This window comes from Malaya genurostris, chromosome 2, assembly GCF_030247185.1.
Source record: "Malaya genurostris strain Urasoe2022 chromosome 2, Malgen_1.1, whole genome shotgun sequence".
Lineage (NCBI taxonomy): Eukaryota > Metazoa > Arthropoda > Insecta > Diptera > Culicidae > Malaya > Malaya genurostris.
The window spans coordinates 63,858,547-63,878,534 of record NC_080571.1 but is presented as its reverse complement, the minus strand read 5'-3'; the positions used below and the strand labels follow the sequence as shown (position 1 = coordinate 63,878,534).

Here is a 19,988-nt window from a genome sequence, read left to right as displayed (position 1 = left end):
AAAATGAAAAATGCAATGGAAAAAAATATAAGCGAGATAATCATGAGAAACAAAAGAAGTAAATCGAAGTAGCAAAAGGAACTGACGCAACAAAATAATACAAATACGAAAAGCAAAAGTTGCAAGGGAAGTAAGACAAGCAAATGAAGTATGGGGAACGAATGAAATTCGATGAATGCTGGATGTTGCATACACAAGCGAAGCCCAATTAGCTAAATGAATAAGATAAACAGAAGAAGCAGAAGATCAAATGCTACAGTGCAATCAATAAAAGCGTGAGGGTAAGAAGAGCAGAAAAACTACAAAATAATCAAAAATCAAGAGAGGTAGATGCAGAAAAAGAAGTAAGAGAACCAAAAAATAAGAGAATTCACATGATCAAAGATAGTGAGTCACTATCTTTGCTCATGTGAATTCTCTTATTTTTTTGGTTCTCTTACTTCTTTTTCTGCATCTACCTCTCTTGATTTTTGATTATTTTCTATTTTTTTGCTCTTCTTACCGCAACCAAAACTTAACTAATTGAAGAAATAAGAGAAAAAGGGAACATTAGGATTAGAAAAACGAGAATATAGAGAAATAAGATAGCAAGAGACAAACTATTTCTGAAGCAATATATGAAACAAAAGAAACAGAAGACTAAAAAGAAGTAAACAGTGAAAATCAAAATTAGCTGAAAGAATAACAAAAAAAAAAAACAACGGAAGAAAAAGAAACACAAAATAATGAAAGGAACAAAATGAGAGAGATTAGAGTCTTAAGATAGGCAAGCGAAAGTAGAGAAATACCAGAAACAAGAAAATTTAAAAAGAAACTAGAGTTCTCAGAAAAGCAAAGAAATCTAAACTATTTTTTAACAATATATTTAATAAGGTACAATGCTTTAGCTCTAAGATGCCGTGATCATTTCCTATCAGTACTTAAGACAAGGATAAGTTTTTGAATTATAACATCGTTGTATGCTGATCACCGCAGATCTACGGAATCCAGTCTCCAGTTGGCGGTCGACTGTGGCTGGTGGGTTGGATCTTACATGGGGATTGTCCAGATGACATGAATCTAAACTATGTAGAGAATCCAGAGTAACTAGTGAAGCCAAAAAAGGGAAACAAGAGAAAAAAAAGAAGTAAGATAGGTGAGAAAAATAACATAGATAGTAAAAGCAGGAGAAGTAATAGAAGCTAGGGGAGGTAAGCAAAAGCAATAAGAAACAAGAAACAGGAGAATTGTTAATAACCAAAAGAACAAGAGAAATAAAAGAAGTAAGGAAAACAATACAAAGAAGGAATTGAAAATAAAAAAACAGAAACATATGTAACGCAACATAAACAAGGAAACAGAAGAAGCAACAGAAGTAAGAGAGAAAAGAAAAGTAAAAATAGCAAGATTATTAATAAGAGTAATAGAATATCAATAGAAGCAAGATGTAATAATAAAGTAAAAACTACAATTTTATCAGCAATTTGAATAACAACGCGTACCACACAAACACTCGTGAATTATCGAAATAGTACTCCTACCCGTATCGGTTGGCATTGCGGAACCCATCGGTCTGCAATGCGGGGCTTGGTTTAATAATTGATCCCGAAAACCAGTAAACCGGACCGAAAACCGGTGGTGGAACAAAATTCAATTAAACAGATGAAATCGGTCACATATTCACACCAGAGTGGATGACGGCATACCGCGCCCTTCCACTTTCACGGTCAGATAAATAGTCGCAAATCGTGGTCTGCGATCGAGCCTTTCGAGCCGGACTGACAGCATCGATGGGTCGATTAATGAATTAATTTTTGATTGACAATTATGGGATAGCCTGCGGAAACGGTGAGGTCTGATTCATTATTTGTTTCGCAATCAAAGGAGCCCTGTCCGTTCGCATAACTTTGATTGGACGACGGATGAGGCTACGAAGAATGAAAAAAAAAAAAAAGAAAATGATAGAGCTGTAATTTTTCCTAATATATATTGATTTGAAATTAGAGTACGCTGCAAACGTCGAATCAATATGTATCGCTGAAGTGTAATGCCACTCACAATGTAACGAGTTGTTGCGTCACTACTCATTAAAAATACATTTAGCAAAACATGCCAACATCATTACAACGGACTGGTTAATTCATATGGAAATCTAGTCGTAGAGCCGGAAGTGATGCAGCCGTTGTTCGTTTATTCAGAAAGACAATTGAAACCTGTCAGTTGATTGAAAGTATCTTTTATTTGCATCGTGTTCACAGAGTACTAGGGAGGCATTAAAAAAATCTCTGGGAAAAGTGAAGGACAATTTTGTTCCTTTTGTTTTTGGTGCATAATACCCTATGATTCCGGAACTGGAAGTCAGATCGCAATAAAATTCAATAGCATTCTATGGGACCATAAGAACTTTCATTTGAATCTGAGTTTGTGAATAAATCATACTTTTGTATAGGTGCAATATAGATTATAAATCTTGAAGCGACACTGTAAAAATAGCAAAATTCACACAATCAATCGAACTAATACGAACGAAGTATGACAGTTTTATTCGTAGGTAGTCACATTCTCCAGTTACGTATCTGAAATAACGCACCCGTCTTTCAAAATGTCTCATTTGTAAATCCAAAACAAATGAAGCATTTTCGTCTCTCACTACAACAAAAGACTGTATCAATACCAACATCATTCGTCCACCTGCGACAAGACGAAACCACAATAACTTCTACTGGGAGAATCGGTGGAATTCAATTCTCATTATTTCTTAGATATAATTAAAATCTAAGAAGTTTGTCAATAAAGAGTGTTCAAGATATAATGATTCAAAATAATTACACTCCAAAACCAATTTGGAAATCAAAACTACTATAGATACAAGCACCAGCCAGTTCAATACTTGGCGGTTAAATGCAAAGGGCGCTGGTACTACAAGCCAGTTGTCGTTTGTTCGAGCCCTGAAGGATTCCTAGTGCCATTAGGATCGTAGTACTTGCCATGCAATGAACACAATTTCAAGAGCTATTTTTGATAAGACTCGGAAAATCCTCCAAATTTTTCATCCATTTTTGCCCTGCAGATAGATAAAAGCTTTTCAAAGGTCTGTATGTTTTTAGTTTTGGCAAATTTTTCAAAATTTCCATCGATAATTTCCTAAATCCACCCGCGCGCATGGTACTCGGAAAAAAAAAACTTGGCCTTAAAAGCACTATATTGCGCACTTGTTCGCTCTATTCTTCACAATCTCAAACAGTCCTTTCAACTCCAATACTTAAATTCTAGATTTAGCTTTAGGGTTAATTTAGTACACCCAAACCTCCGTTTACGTAAACTTTTTTTACGTTACCTCTTTTTACATTACTCTTTTTACGACTAAAATCCCAAATAACGTAATATTTTTTTACGTTGAAAATACTTCGTAAAAAGAGGTTTTTCCATACAATGAAAATCGTTTCCGGCTCATTTATATTCCATGGAAATTAGTACAATATGGGTATTTTCGGAACGGGTTTGATAAGTAGATGTCGAAAAACGATGTTTGCGGTGGTTCTGAATTCCAAGATGGCGACTTCCGGTTTATTGATATTCCTTGAAACCCTTTACAATATGGGTATTTTCGTAGCTGGTTTAGTGCATATTGCGTAGAAAATAATGTTTGAATATTGGTGGATTGCTGATCGTATCCTATATTGTATTAATATTTTCGAAATGGGAAGAGTCGCTTAAAACAAACTATGTTGTGCCTCTAAAAATCGCGTGATATACTGTGAGTCCAAGTGTTTCACTCTGTACTCCAGTACTTTCACACTTGATGTACAAAAAATTTATTGTAATCCGTCCAATGTTTTATGTAATGTAAAATTATATTGGCTATATTTTGCAAATATTATTTAATTTAATTCTCAATTTATTGAGTACCTAAGGTTTTCATTGTTTAAGTCATAGTCCTCCATTGATACCTTCCACTATTTATATATGTAACACATGGTGACTGGTAATAGGTGTTACACCCGAAAGGAGGTGATAGTAAACATTTTAAATACCCAAAATTTGTACAGGAAGGTAGGTCCGAAAATCATCCTCAATGAGTTTTTTGCCAAAATCAATTTGATTATTGTGTTTACTCTCTAATACAGTCGTCGACGTTTCAAACATATACTGAACGCTTTTTGATGAAAAACTAGAACTAAAATGTCTTAGTTGATCATACATCGAGTTGAGTTGAATGATATATAACGCTAAGTGTCCGAGCTCTAAGCATATATTTATTTTCATTCAAATCTATATTCTTTCTACAGAGAAATGCAACAGTAATGGAATTTACACGACTCAACAGTAATCAAAATCGAAATAGATGTTGAATTGAATTGCATTCAATGAATTAAATAAGACTATATGCATTCATAAGTGGCGTGGAGATTTTGCTTCCAAACATATTTGTATCATGTGATATAGGAAAAGTGATCTCAACTATCTTGAGATAAAACTAAGCGCGTTGCAAAACAGTGCCAAACCATATAATGTACGTTTTCCTAAATCGGTAAGTCTAAACCGGAACTTTATTGTTTAAGTGTAGGAAATGTACTTGTGAGATTGTTTTATGCCTCACCGCTTTTATAACAGGAATTCGAGTCAGGATCTTGAAAAAAATCACTTTTTGTGTACTATTAAATCCGTAAAGAATATTGAAACAATTGCGAAAAACCTGCCGGTTGATTAAAATATGCAGCTAAAAATTTGAAAACTTTAGAATTGAAAACAGTTTTGTTAAATGTGTTTTGCCTTTCTCGTATAAAAAGGTTATGCAAACCGACTTTCTAACCGAAGCATGTGTATGTAACGTTTTATTACACTAAATTTTATAGGAGATGGCTGGACCGATTTTCACACTCTTAGATTCAAATGAAAGGTCTTGAGGTCTCACACAAAATGTAAAATTAAATACACCAACTTTTTCCGGAGTTGAATAAACCGATTTTAACACACTTGGATCAGTTAAGAAAGCTCTTCAGGTCTTATAAAAATTCCTTAATTTTGTTTGGATCTGACTACTGGTTCCGGAGTTATAAGTTAAATGTGCAAAAAAAAATAAAATTTTTGTGCTAACTTTTCTCAGAGATGGCGCGACCGATTTCCACAAACTGATTCAAATGGTCTAATAGTCAATTACAAACTTTCTCAATTTCATCTGGATCCGACTTCCAGTTCCAAAATCCCAGTTATTTTGGAACTGGAAGTCGGATCCAGATGAAATTGAGAAAGTTTGTAATTGACTATTAGACCATTTGAATCAGTTTGTGGAAATCGGTCGCGCCATCTCTGTGTCTGTGTGTCAAAAAAATGTGCACACCGTTTTTGTTTCAAATGTTTCGCGTATGAAAGTACGTCGCCATATGCCATTAGCGAGTGTCATTATATTTGAATCTTAAGCGTGGCCATGCTGATATGCACCGATTTGGGCATAAGAATGAATAACAGTTCAGGGATTGAAATCAGTCAACGAAAACGAAAACAACAGTTTTAACAGCAGTTCAAAACTTGAATCTATTCAAATAAATCAAATTTACTACAATACTGAAAATTAAATATTAACATTTCTTTCATCAAAGAATGAACCTTAAAATATTTACATCGAAGCATTTTCATCAATTTATGTATTTGTTTGACAATTCGATTGTAAGTGTCAAGCTAATATTATGTTGAATTTGGAATAAAGTTCCTGAAGTTTATTTGAAAAAACTTTCTTCCTAATATTGACTCGTAAAATCCATTCCGAAAGTAACAATATTATAAAGTATTCGATAGTAAGTCATAATTACTCCAACAACGTTTACTAAGAACTGTTCTTTGAACTCGTTCCAAAAACATTCATTTTGCTATGGGTTTCGAGAAACACCATCTTGAATTTTGAAATGACTTTAAACATCATTTTCCGACATCTACTCATCATACCCGTTCCAAAAATATCCATATTATGAGAGTTTTCAAGGAATATCAATAAACCGGAAGTCGCCATCTTGGAATTCCAAACCACCTCAAACATCGTTTTCCGACATCTACTCATCAAACCCGTTCCGAAAATACCCATATTGTGAGGATTTTCAAGGAATATCAATAAACCGGAAGTCGCCATCTTGGAAATTGATGCTGCTTAGAACATCCTTTTCCTGTAAATGCTCATAATTTTCGTTCCATAACTATCCAATATATTATACATATCTAATAATACATATACATAAGAAAAACTTTTTTTACGTCGAAAATTCCAAATAACGTAAACTTTTCTTACGTCATAATTCGATTTACGTTGTCCCGATTATTACGTAAATAGAGGTTCGGGTGTATCTAATCCACAAGTTTAGTTTAGTGCTTTCTTAGTAAGTCTGCTTCCATTCTCCATCGATTCTGCAACCAAGAATAATCTTCATCATTTGGTTCATTTCTAACATCCACTCGACTCTCTCAATATCCCGGCAGTCCACCATCTTCTTCGAAACTAACTAGATCTTTATGATGTAACTAATTATTTTTTGCTTCCTCCCTCCTCCAACTTTCCACCGTCTATTGAGACAATAAACTTGATCTTTTGCTGCTTTCAACTTCTTTCGAACCCCTTCGTAATTCCATTTACTACAACATTCACTTCTCTCTCTTTTTCTCTCCTTTTTTCCCGCATTGCTATTATTCACTCCCTTTGAAGTCCAGCATGCGGGTCACCCGCCCAGTGTTCGTGACTTGGGACTTTTCCCGTGGACCCACACGGACAGCAGGATGCGACCTTCAATGACACGTAACATCATCACCGTCCAACAAACTAGCCACTTTTGACCCCCACCGGGAGGTATAATTTTACTTAGTATTAAGCCCTTAGTATTAAGCAATATATCTGTTGGATTTTTGTAATCTGTTGATATGAAAAAAAATGAGGAGGTTTTATGCCTGCTGGAGAGAGAGAGAGATTGTACATTTCAGCTTCAGCGGGCTTTTCCTTGCTTCCAAATAAATAAATATAAAGAAATTGTGGGTATAATGAATGCAAAGCAGTGAGTCACAAAATACGAACCAATATTTTGTTAACAAAATTTTCCAAAGATCAAAACATTAATTCTTTTCTTGACCTGTTTCTCTGTTTAAAAATACAACTCTACCCGAATGAATCCACCCTAGTTCCGACAATGCCATCAGTAAGCCACATGCCTACTATGACCGGTTGCACCGACTCCGTTCAGTTTATTGGTTGTGTCATTTGCAAATTGCACCAGAAGAAGCTATCATATTCGCCAAGTCCACCTGAGTTCCGGACCGGACCCCCGTTCATTCATTCTGCTCCTCCGGTACGAGTGTGTGTGTGCAACCGACAGGACAAAGAATTTCCAACCGGACCGGAGCGATAGCACAAAGCGGAACAATAATGATGCATAATTATCCTGGTGCTGTCCTCAGCGGATGGCTTTTTTTTCTGCAGTCTGTAACGGAAAGCATTTTGCACGCCATCGGACGCTGCTCCCGCCTCCCGCAATGACGCAATGCAATGGTTCCATTGGTTCGGACGGACGGGCAAGGAAGTCATTCCGAATGGAAAGATCATCTTTGATTGCGGTGCAATGATGGAACTCGATTGGTTGGAGCTCAGTTCGAGTGGCACTAATGAGTTTTATTGGTTTTTATGATCGTTAGGAAATAGTGCGCCATTTGTCCCTTTCCAATATCTGTTTTAGTGTATTCAGATTTATATTCTAACATGCCGGGAGTAAAAAACACCTCTTCCATAATCACCATAATCACCAGAAATCCATACCAACGATCCAACTTTAAAAGGGATCTTCCTTGTCAGCTATTAACCAATTAATTTCCTCTGTAATTTACCTTGATTTAGCGTTCGTCTCGATCCATCACAAAAGCACTTTGTCTGTGTACTCTGCCTGAATTCGTTACTCCCACCGAGGGGGACTCGACGTATCGATTAGCACACAAATTTGTTCGACTTTTATCTTTCCCGTCGAGAAATCCATTAAAATGAAAGTGTCCCCGCATAGAGAAACAGACCGTAATCTAAATGTTGCTTTTGGGACACGAACGAAGCCAGGCGGGTCACGCCATCAAGAGCCGAGTTCGATGGGTTTCTTTGCCTACTCCGCGAGTGCTATTCAATCGCCCAATTTGGCCCATTTCCAGTTGTGTCCTTGAGCGGGCGCGAGGTGGCTGCTCCAAAGGTTCCACAATATAATAGCAGTAGGTAATCGACGAGCTCGGATAACCAGTACAAGTCGTTGTTGAGTCGAACGGGTTGGAGCTGGGCTGTTTGCGTGTGTGTACGCAAACGGGCACAGTAAAGATTTATGTCACTTTAGTTCGTATTTGTACCGAACTACTCCCGGAGACAGACATTTCAACAACGATATAATCGCATAATCATACACAATAATAATAATTCAACTGACGGCATTTGGGAATGGGTTTATTCGGTTGTGGCTCGAGCGAATCGACGTCCGAGGGGGAGAAAATATTCGATACCCTTTTGTATTCAGAACGTACGTTTGAAAAGATAAACGGTCTTTTTCTATCTAGCTAATGGTGCTATTATGACTGAGTCATACACTCATCAACGGGTGTTGATACAATCAGATACTATTTTACAATTAAAATCCATCAAATTTGACATTTGCATGGAAAGGAAGTGCCATTGTGTTAGCATAAATTGGTATTTGGCTCAGATCGATCGAAATAGTCAGGATTTTTTTGGTACATTTTAGTAATTTCAACTCAAACAAAAAATGAGTTTTCCTATTGAAATAAAACACTTGTACTGGTTTAACGTTTGGTAGGGCGAAACTTCGTTTATTTATTCAAAAACCTGAGTTGAACAAAATACTATTGACTTGGAAGGCTTAGACAGAATAGATTACTGGAAAACCGAAACTAACCCATCTCCAACCTGCGAAATGTCACTCATAAAGTAAGAAACCTCGTAGTCCCATATGTTGCTATTGAATTTCACACCGTCATTTAGAGCGACGATGAAAACGACGGGTGAAATTCTTCTAGATTTGGCTTGAAACTGATTCAATTTGTAGGCTGTATTAGTTACTTACTAAACGAACCGACTTCGGCTATACTGCTTCCAAGTTCCCGGTTCCAGAAGTACCGGAAATAGTGGTCAAAAAGTTTAAAATGAGACTCACTCAATTGTCTCAGAGATGATTTCATCGATATCCACAAACAGGCTCAAATAAAAGTTCCTATAGTCTCATAGGTTGCTGTTTAATTCCATCCGAATCCGACTTCCGGTTTCAGAACTGTAAGGCAAAGTGTGTTAAATCATTTAGTGCGACGATGCAAAATAAAGAAAAATTCTTATTAATTTGACATAACTGTTTACAAATTGAAAAGGTTATGTTAGTTTACACCCAAAGAAAGTTTCTTATATTATTACAGATTGAAAAAAAATTCTTCACAGAATCTTCTAGTGATATTTTTGAAAATATAAGTAACTAGCTGATTTACCCGGCGTTGCTCGGGAATGTTTCTTAAAGGCAAGACCGGAAAAAATTCTAGAAATTGTCCTCCCATTGATACTCTGATTGCAATGAAACACAACCAGAGATGCAAGGTAAAAATTTCAAATATCTTCATACAGGGTTGTAAAAGTCTGTATATCCAAAAAAAAATCTGCAGTTAGCAAGTATGTCTTGCTGTCAGCAAATTCCTTTATAAAGTATGATACGCTTAACTCACTTGACGAGAAAAAAAAGGTCGTGACAATTTCAAAAATCTGTAAATTTTGTCGAAAGCCTGCACAACTAAAAATGTCTGCAGCATTATGCACGAAATCTGCAGATTTACAGACAAATCTGCAGATCTGGCATCTCTGAACACAACGTAGACGACAACCCGATTGAACAATACTCCGTTCATGTTCAGATTGCGAGATCAGTGTCCCATCTCAGATCTCACAATAATCATAATTACCAAGGTATTTTCGACAAATTATGTCAGTTTTATATTTAAACACTTCTGTTAGGAACATTTAAATCACCTGTAAATACCCACCCCACACGAATACCCTTATAATCATATCTAAGTTGTGCAAAAAAAAATCTATAATCTGCAAAAAGTATCGATTCTCGTCAAATTAGATAATCTTTTTAATGACCCTCTTTGTTAAGAACACTTGCTACGCTCCTTCCCCTCATAAAAATATTCTTATAGCCATCACTGAAGAGCAAGAAGTACATGTGCCAAGTTTGATAGCAATCCGTTATGCCTTTACAAACATTACACCCTCCTTTTTAAAGGCACTTGCTACATCCACCCACCATATAATCATAACTAATATATGCAAAATGTTTCTATAGTATTCAAAAAGTATCGATTCTTGTCAACTTATATGATTTTTTATGACCCCCCCAGTTAACGACACTTGTTACGCTCCCTCCCCTATTAATACACATCCTAAACCATCTCTTCAAGAAGTACCTGTGCCAAGTTAGGTGGCAATCCGTTCAGTTGTTCCGAAGTTATGGCGTTACAAACATACAAACTTACATCCATGTATATATATCATTACGCCACTAGGTGAATTAAAAAAGGTTTTTTTTAACTCTTTTCCTATTTTCAGCTCTAATTATTGCCCAAAATATTTAAACCAGTAGAAACATTGGACAGTTTGAAGAAGGGTTACTAGATATACGGATTTTTCAGTACTTTACTGATTTTGAAGTACGTTGGTAAAATGTACTGAATTTTTAACGGATTTGCGAAAAAAAAACGGTTTTATACAAAATTTCTAACAAAGTCGGGGTTTTTCACCAAAACAAGTAATATGACAGAAAATTTTTCCAACTTTTTCAAATGATGATAAAGAAACGTGATCAATCGGTTCGACAATCGGACCGATTCCGGTAGATAAATTGCACTAAGTTAAAACATTGAAAGCCTGCGCAAGTTGAAGTTATTAAATGTTGAAAGTTCACAACGCACCCAATGATAATTTTTTATACTCTCCTCCGTCGTTAAAATGATAAAACTTCCTTTTTCGAATTAGTTTCAACACCAAAATATCGCTCTCAACAACAATTGATATAAAACCCGTTTTAATACCGCAAGGCTATGCAATCATTGTGAAAACCGTAATGATGCCTTTCTTATATTACTCATAACCCACCGGCACGGTATTACTGCTCTGCCGGTTGTGGAAATTGCATATCTTTTCAAATAAGCTTCAATTCATTGATATTCTTTTATTCTTTCGGTGGCACTTATCAAAAAATAGCTAGAATTCTTATCTACCGCAACACCGTCTTTTACCAATATCACTCACTAGTAGCTGACATCCGTAACCGTTTCGTTTTCTTTGTAGAGTGTACGAAATAGAACAAAGCACGCATCGTTCGTTTTGCGGTTTCTTTTTTCACCGTACCACCACGTACCGGTGTTGTACATACTGTCATTCTATATGGCGGTTTGAAAACTTTGACATTCATCGCCCTGTAACTGCGGAACCGGAGGTCGGATCCGGATAAAATTTCACAGCAGCTTAAAAAACAATATGAGCTTCAATTCAAATCAAGATTTGTGAAAATCGGTTCAATCATCGCAGAGAAATCGAAACGAATTCCAATTTTGAGTTTTTCTTCACCACTTTCGGTGCTTCCGAAACAGGAAAAAGAGGGACCAGTAGTACCGAATAAAGTTTTCATGCCCACAAACTAACAACCTCTGCAAACTAGATGAATTTTTCAGATAAGTTTTATGGGATTTGTACCTGTTTTTGACCATTTTTCGTGAAAAACACTACTGAAAGTGGTAATTTTCCACTTATCACGCATTAGTTCCGGAACCGGAAGTTGATTCGTCTTCTGGTTCCGGAGCTACAGAATGATTTGTGTAAAAAAATGAAAATGATTTTTTCTCGTAGAAGACTGAACCGATTTCCTTCATCTACGATTTAAATAAAATATCTTGCGATCTCATAAAAACTTGTTGTTTTTAACCAGATTCGACTTCCGGTTCCGGAGATACAGGGTGATTAGTGCAATAGTGTCAATTTCACATATTTTAATCGGGTTTATCGGGCTTGCAGATTTTGATAGTGCAGTTTACCGGACTTCAATTGCTACCTCATCCGATTTATTTGTCCAATTTGGCTCCCGAAGATTGCTATCTGTTCCCAGAAGATCATCGACACCGCGAATTATTTTGTAGTCTTTCCAGAAAATTACTATCTGGTTAGAAAAAGTGGTTAAAAAATTGTACGACAAAGCCAAGTAAATAATCTTATTTTTAATTTTTTTAAGGGGCGGGTAGTGTCGAACACTTCTAGAAAATCATTTATTTTTTCTTTGTATAAACATTTTAGGAATCAACTTTCTTTGCGTTTCGCCTTCGGCTCGTCAGTTGTTATATTATGTATGGAGTAGGCCCTCGATCGCCGTACGCAGTGATGTCGGAGTAATCGTGTCGGAGAAATCGTGTCGGAGAAATCGTGTCACTAGTGGACTGACAGCAGGACATCCAACGTCATAACCGGAGATATATTCACGTGCGAAGATCGGATAAGTTAACCTTATTGGATAAGTTAACTTGATTTATCACCGTTGAGATTCATTACCGTTATCATCGTACACAATTCATTTTTCTATTTATAAATTACGTTTACCGTAGAAGTAGGCCCGAGCTAAATGAAGTAACTTTACCAGGTATGAAGAGAATTGTCATTAACAGTGAACTTAACTTATACAGGTAACCTTAACTATAGCTCGATAGGAATACCAGTAACCGTACAAATTGCCAAGTTGAGAACTCAGTAGCCAACGAGCACTCGGTTAGATACTAATTGTAAGTAAGCTAAAATTATGTGAAATCCCGAAATAACATTCCAATAAATTTTAGTTCGAGTTCTTGCCATTTAAACAAAACTGCGAAATTTCTAACAATCTCGAAAATTACGAGTGATGAGCGACTTAGGAGCCGAAGATTCAACATCTACTAACCAGATGACGACGCAACCCTCCGTAACCTTCAACTGTAAAGGCTGTGAGCGGCCAGATCAGGAAGAAAACATGGTGGCCTGCGACAAGTGCAGCACTTGGTGGCACTTTAGTTGTGCAGGTGTGGCAGACTCAGTTGCTGATCGATCATGGAAATGCAATAACTGCTCACCTCTTTGCGGTTCCATTGTATCAGGTAGAACAGCGAAAACCACTCGACTTCGCCTGAAACACTTGGAAGAAAAAAAGGCTTTAGAAGATAAAATTCTGGATCTGCGGGTCCAGAAGGAAAGGGAGTATCTGGCACAAAAACATCAGCTGGAAGAAGACGCAGAAAGTGACGAAGATAGTGTAGAGAACTGTGGCAGTGTCTGCCGCTTCGATATAAGTAGCTGGATAGAAGAGCAAAACACAGTGAGTGAGGGAACTAATCTACTTGTCTCCTGTACTTCAACTCCCGTTACCTCAGCAGCACACATAAGTGTTGCTTCATCGATATGCTCGTCCGAATCACAGCTCTCGTTAGTAAACTTACCGCCTATGACACAATCGGTTTATACAACGGCTACCATGCCTACACATCAAATGACAATCCCTAACCAACAGCAGTACCTCTTGAATCCGCCGACCGGTTTAACGAAGCTTATGCCTTCAGCGACAAATTTACCTAATGGAATAAGAGCATCAATTCCTGTAGATCCCGAAACGTACAACTATCGATATTACCTAGCTAATAATGTAAATGAGTTCGCATTAGGGTCTGCACCTATCTCCTGTATCGCGGAACAATCAAGAACACACCCCTCGATGAGCCAGTCAGAGACCCAGCGGCCGATGGAAATGAATTTACGCAAGTCTGATGCCATATGGTATCCCGATAGAATTGGTTTATATCAGCCTTACGATCGTCAACATCTGGTAAGCTCTAATATACATAATATGAATCCACCTTCGACGGCAGGGAATGATTATGACCGTACAGCGCAGTGTACTGTTAACGTTCCAACGACACAAACCGCGCATCCGGCAAGAGGAATGAATCATATGACAGTGCATTCGAACCCCCTGGTTAACGGCTTTGATCATTTCATGCCATCCCAACAATCAACGTCACACCCCCAGCCATCACAATACCTTTGGCCTGCAGGCGGAGTTATTAGTCCACATCAACTTGCAGCTCGTCACGTTGTCTGCAGGGATCTACCTAAATTCGCGGGAGATCCGTTGGAGTGGCCTATGTTTCTGAGCGCATTCGAATCAACCACGGTCATGTGTGGAATACAACCGGACGAAAATCTGGCCAGGTTGCAAAAAAGTTTGGTTGGAAGCGCCAGAGAGAAGGTTCAAAGCCTTCTCACTCTTCCATCGGCTATTCCGGAAATATTAAGTACGCTTAGAGATGAGTGTGGTCGACCGGAACAATTAGTTCACTGTCTGCTTTCGAAAATACGGAACGCTCCCCCTCCTAACGTGAACAAACTAGAGACGTTAGTCATATTCGGCAGGGAAGTAAGGAATCTAGTAACTTATATCGAAGCTGCCAACTTACATTCCCACCTTTCGAACCCGATGTTGCTGTCTGAACTCGTGGGCAAATTGCCACCGAGTTTGCGACTGGACTGGGGATTGTACAGTCAACGGATATCTGAGAGCACGTTGAAAGCCTTTAGTAACTATGTATCGTCTATTAAAACAGCAGCCTGCCAAGTGAGCTCTCCGCTTGAATGTGCTTCCAATTTACCAGACAGCATAACACGACGCGGATCGAAAAGAGAAAAGGACGGTTTCCTGAATGCGCACTCGACGAAAGACGATTCCGACACACAATTAAGCAATGAAATTATATCACGCTCGTCGAACGTAAAGTTAAAATCATGTCACGTATGCCAGAGAACTGAACACAAGATCAGGAACTGTGGCACATTCCTAAAGTACTCTGTCTCAGATCGCATCAAGTTCGTGGAACAGAACGGACTATGTAAACGATGCCTTACCGGGCATGGGAGATGGCCATGCAGAACGAAACAGCCCTGTAGTGTAAATGGCTGTCAAGAAGCGCATCATAAACTACTGCATACGATCGAACTACCAACCATAAATTCTCAAACCAGTTCTCCAGCTATCATATACACTCACAACCATCGTACATCATCTTTATTCAAAATATTACCAGTCATACTACGCAATAACGGAAAGTCAGTGGAAACGTTCGCGTTTTTAGACGATGGTTCTGATTTGACGTTACTGGACAAGGACCTCGCAGATAAACTTGACTTTCATGGGACCGAAAGCACGCTCTGTCTTCAATGGACTGGTAACGTTACTAGAAAGGAATCATCTTCAAAAAAAGTCCATCTAAACATCTCAGGTTTCAATGCTAATGAGGAATATGCTCTTCGAAACGTACGCACCGTGGATAGCCTCGACCTACCTAGGCAAAGTCTGCACTATCCGGAGTTAGTGAAGCAATTCCCGTATCTACAGGGGCTTCCCGTTCAAAGCTATACCGGGGCTAGTCCAGGTATTCTAATTGGAGTGGACAACGCGCGATTAAAGCTGCCGCTCAATCACCGATACAGACGAGACAAAGAGCCAGTAGCTATAAAAACTCGCCTGGGATGGACTATCTTTGGAGGCATAAGCGGAACCAGTGAAACCCAACACGTTTTGGTTCATATCTGCTCCTGTACTGAAGAACGACAGTTGAACGAAATGGTGAAAGATTACTTCCTGGTCGAGAACTTAGGTATTAATAATTGTACACCACGTGAATCGGAGGGAGATACACGTGCTTGGAAGATACTTCGTGACACAACAAGACGAACGGAGTCCGGCAGATTTGAGACGGGACTAATATGGAAAACGGATAATATCAACTTCCCCAACAGCTATCCGATGGCAAATCGCCGACTGAAATGTCTCGAGCGTAGACTCGAAACAAATTTGGAACTGAAGCAGGCGGTTCACGAACAGATCATGGAATACCAAAGGCTAGGTTACTCTCATAAAGCGTCAGCGAAGGAGCTACAGGAATGTGATTCTCGCAGAGTATGGTACCTACCACTCGGAGTGGTTTGCAATCCAAGAAAGCCGAACAAAATCCGCGTCGTATGGGATGCGGCTGCTTGTGTTGAGGGAATATCCTTAAACTCCAATCTGTTAAAAGGACCAGACCTGCTGACCCCACTTTTAAAAGTTCTGTGTAATTTCCGTCAAAAACAATACGCGATAACTGGCGACATAAGGCAGATGTTTCATCAGCTCCTGATACGAGAACAAGATCGTCAATCCCAACGATTTCTATGGCGGACTGATGCAAAATGTGCCCCAGATGTATACATCATGGATGTAGCAACCTTCGGAGCGAAATGCTCCCCATGCTCCGCGCATTATGTTAAAAATCTAAACGCGAAGGAATTCGAGTCCATATTCCCATTAGCAGTTTCCGCAATCGTTAATAACACGTATGTCGATGACTACTTAGATAGCAGAGATACTATCGACGAAATAATTAAGATAGCTACTGAAGTACAAATGATACACAGCCAAGCCGGTTTCGAAATACGAAACTGGCAGTCGAACTCCGATGCGATCCTCACACGGGTCGGGGGAAGGTGCAACGAGGCAGTTAAAAGTTTCACCGCAGATAAAACAACAAACGCTGAGCGCGTGTTAGGAATTGCGTGGATTCCAAGTGATGATGTTTTCAGCTTCACGACACAGTTTCGCAAGGATCTTCAGCCTTTACTGACGGGCGATATTACTCCTACAAAACGTCAAGTTCTACAAATCGTAATGAGCCTGTTCGATCCGCTGGGGTTTATATCTAACTACACGATACACGGAAAGATACTCATCCAAGATGTGTGGAGATCTGGAATTGAATGGGATGATCCCATTACAAAAAAGGATTTATATAGTTGGAGACGATGGATTACATTGGTTCCCGAGTTGCGACAAGTGAGAATATCAAGATGCTACTTCAACAACTACTCACCCGGAAGCTACGACTCGCTTGAACTACACATTTTCGTGGACGCGAGCGAGATGGCATACTGCAGTGTAGCGTACTTTCGTATCGTTGAGGATCGAACACCAAGATGTTCCCTGGTAGCATCGAAAGCGAAAGTAACTCCGCTCCGACCGCAGACTATTCCTAAAAACGAATTGAACGCTGCCGTGCTCGGCGTTAGATTGATGAGGAGTATAGTAGAAAATCATTCCCTATCCATTAAGAGACGATTCATCTGGTCAGACTCCTCAACCGTCCTCTCGTGGCTACGAGCAGACCCTCGTAAATATCGCCCTTACGTGGCATTTCGGGTTGCCGAAATTCTCACCGAAACGAATGTTGACGATTGGCACTGGGTACCGACAAGGATGAATATCGCCGACGAAGCTACAAAGTGGAATAGTGGTCCAAGCTTCGATCCACTGAGCTGCTGGTATCGCGGCCCCGAGTTCTTGTACTCGCCCGAGCACCTTTGGCCATCAGCTGAGCTCTCATTGAAAGATCCTACTGAAGAACTGCGGACCGCCCTTATTCATCGAGAAATTCCGCATCAAACACCGTTTGATTTCGCGAAGTGTTCCCGCTTCGATGATCTAATAAAACGGCTGTCGTACCTCCAACATTTTCGCAATCAGTGCTGTTACAAAAACAGGGTTCTAACAAAGTCCCATACCGTGTATCTGAATCATGAAGACTACGTTTCGGCGGAAAAGAGTCTGTGGCGAATGGTACAGGCCGGTCCTTACGCAAATGAAATCTCATTATTGAAAGCAAACTCAGAGCGACCCATAGCTCAGCGTCAGCGTCTGGGAAAAGCAAGCACTTTGAGAGGTCTATCGCCCTTTCTAGATGAAGATGGTATTATCCGTTCAGAAAGTAGAATCGACCCCAAAGCGGCGTACTATTGTTTCGATTTTCGCAATCCAGTGATTCTACCAAGGGAGAACCACGTGACAGATTTGCTCATACTTCGATTCCATCAGCGGTTTGCACACGCAAATACAGAAACAGTTATAAATGAGATGCACCAGAAATTTTACATACCAAAGATGCGTTCAGTAGTGAAAAAAGCGATAAAAAAATGTATGTGGTGTCGCGTGTACCGAGCCAAACCAGGCGAACCAAGAATGGCATCATTACCGCAAGCACGAGTGCAACCATACGTGCGTCCATTTACATTCACAGGTCTTGACTACTTCGGACCGCTGGTCGTTAAGCGAGGTCGAAGCAACGTCAAACGCTGGGTGGCACTTTTCACGTGCCTTACAATACGCGCTGTTCACTTAGAGGCCGTCCATTCGCTATCAACAGAATCCTGTAGAATGGCCATACGACGGTTCGTGGCAAAAAGAGGTGCACCGCAGCAGATTTTCAGCGACAACGGCACAAATTTTCACGGCGCTGCTCGAATTTTGGCGAACGAAATTAAGGCAATTAACCACGAGATAGCAGCCACCTTTACCAACTCCGATACGAAATGGTACTTTAATCCACCTTCTGCCCCGCACATGGGAGGAGTGTGGGAAAGAAAGGTGCGCTCGGTTAAAGACGCATTCAAAGTGTTAGCGCATCACGAAAGACTAGACGACGAAGGGCTGGTTACACTTCTTGCAGAAGTCGAAATGATTATCAACTCTCATCCTCTAACATTCGTACCACTGGAAGGAGCTGAACAAGATGTTGTTACACCGAACAGTTTTCTCCTCATGAGCTCGAGTGGATCCAACAACCTCAACAGAATCCCAATAGATGAACCAATTTCGCTGAGAACAAACTGGAAACTTATGCAGCATCTTCTAAACCAGTTCTGGAAAAGGTGGATCCAGGCGTATCTTCCGACAATCGCTCGGCGGACCAAATGGTTCTCAGAGTTGCGTCCACTAGAAGAAGGCGATTTAGTTATTGTGGTCGACGAATCTGTGAGAAACGGGTGGCTACGAGGCCGCATCGTCAAGACGTATACAGCTGTGGACGGACAGGTACGCAAAGTCGACGTTCAAACCAATTCGGGAGTACTGCAGAGACCAGCGATCAAGGTAGCCCTTCTGGACGTTCAGGAGGTCGGTAAAACCCAGAAATAACGGGTATTACGGGTCGGGGTGTTATATTATGTATGGAGTAGGCCCCTCGATCGCCGTACGCAGTGATGTCGGAGTAATCGTGTCGGAGAAATCGTGTCGGAGAAATCGTGTCACTAGTGGACTGACAGCAGGACATCCAACGTCATAACCGGAGATATATTCACGTGCGAAGATCGGATAAGTTAACCTTATTGGATAAGTTAACTTGATTTATCACCGTTGAGATTCATTACCGTTATCATCGTACACAATTCATTTTTCTATTTATAAATTACGTTTACCGTAGAAGTAGGCCCGAGCTAAATGAAGTAACTTTACCAGGTATGAAAAGAATTGTCATTAACAGTGAACTTAACTTATACAGGTAACCTTAACTATAGCTCGATAGGAATACCAGTAACCGTACAAATTGCCAAGTTGAGAACTCAGTAGCCAACGAGCACTCGGTTAGATACTAATTGTAAGTAAGCTAAAATTATGTGAAATCCCGAAATAACATTCCAATAAATTTTAGTTCGAGTTCTTGCCATTTAAACAAAACTGCGAAATTTCTAACATCAGTGCTTAAAGCAGTTCAAGTAGAACTGCCATCTCCGCCTAGCAGTCCAACTTGAACCGCTAAGCAGACGCAAAGTCCACACTACTTATGTGACCCCTTAAGGATATAACACTAGGTGCCATATCCTATCTGACGTCTCGGGCGTAAACGAATGACGACTGGCTACTGGTCGCCGCAGAGTTTGAACATTTAGGGGTTTTTTGTTTTGTGCAAAAAAGCACATATTTTGTTTCAACTTTCTTTGCGTTTCGCCTTCGGCTCGTCAGTGCTTAAAGCAGTTCAAGTGGAACTGCCATCTCCGCCTAGCAGTCCAACTTTAGGAATGTTTTGGAAAATTTTCTAGCCTATCGGAACAAAACTCTGGAAGTTATGGGTTT

The 19,988-nt window shown here is 39.5% G+C and overlaps 1 protein-coding gene across 1 annotated transcript; it reads left to right on the top strand.

Annotated features, from left to right (window-relative positions):
- The first annotated feature begins 12,923 nt into the window (after positions 1-12,923).
- Positions 12,924-19,052, top strand: LOC131428642 (uncharacterized). The gene has a single exon (XM_058592687.1). The coding sequence runs from the start codon at positions 12,924-12,926 to the stop codon at positions 19,050-19,052; it is 6,129 nt and encodes a 2,042-aa protein (XP_058448670.1).
- Positions 19,053-19,988: the final 936 nt, after the last annotated feature.

What these genes read in the sequence shown, in the direction of transcription:
- LOC131428642 (XM_058592687.1), top strand. Translation starts at nt 12,924, where the DNA reads ATGAGCGACTTAGGAGCCGAAGATTCAACATCTACTAACCAGATGACG.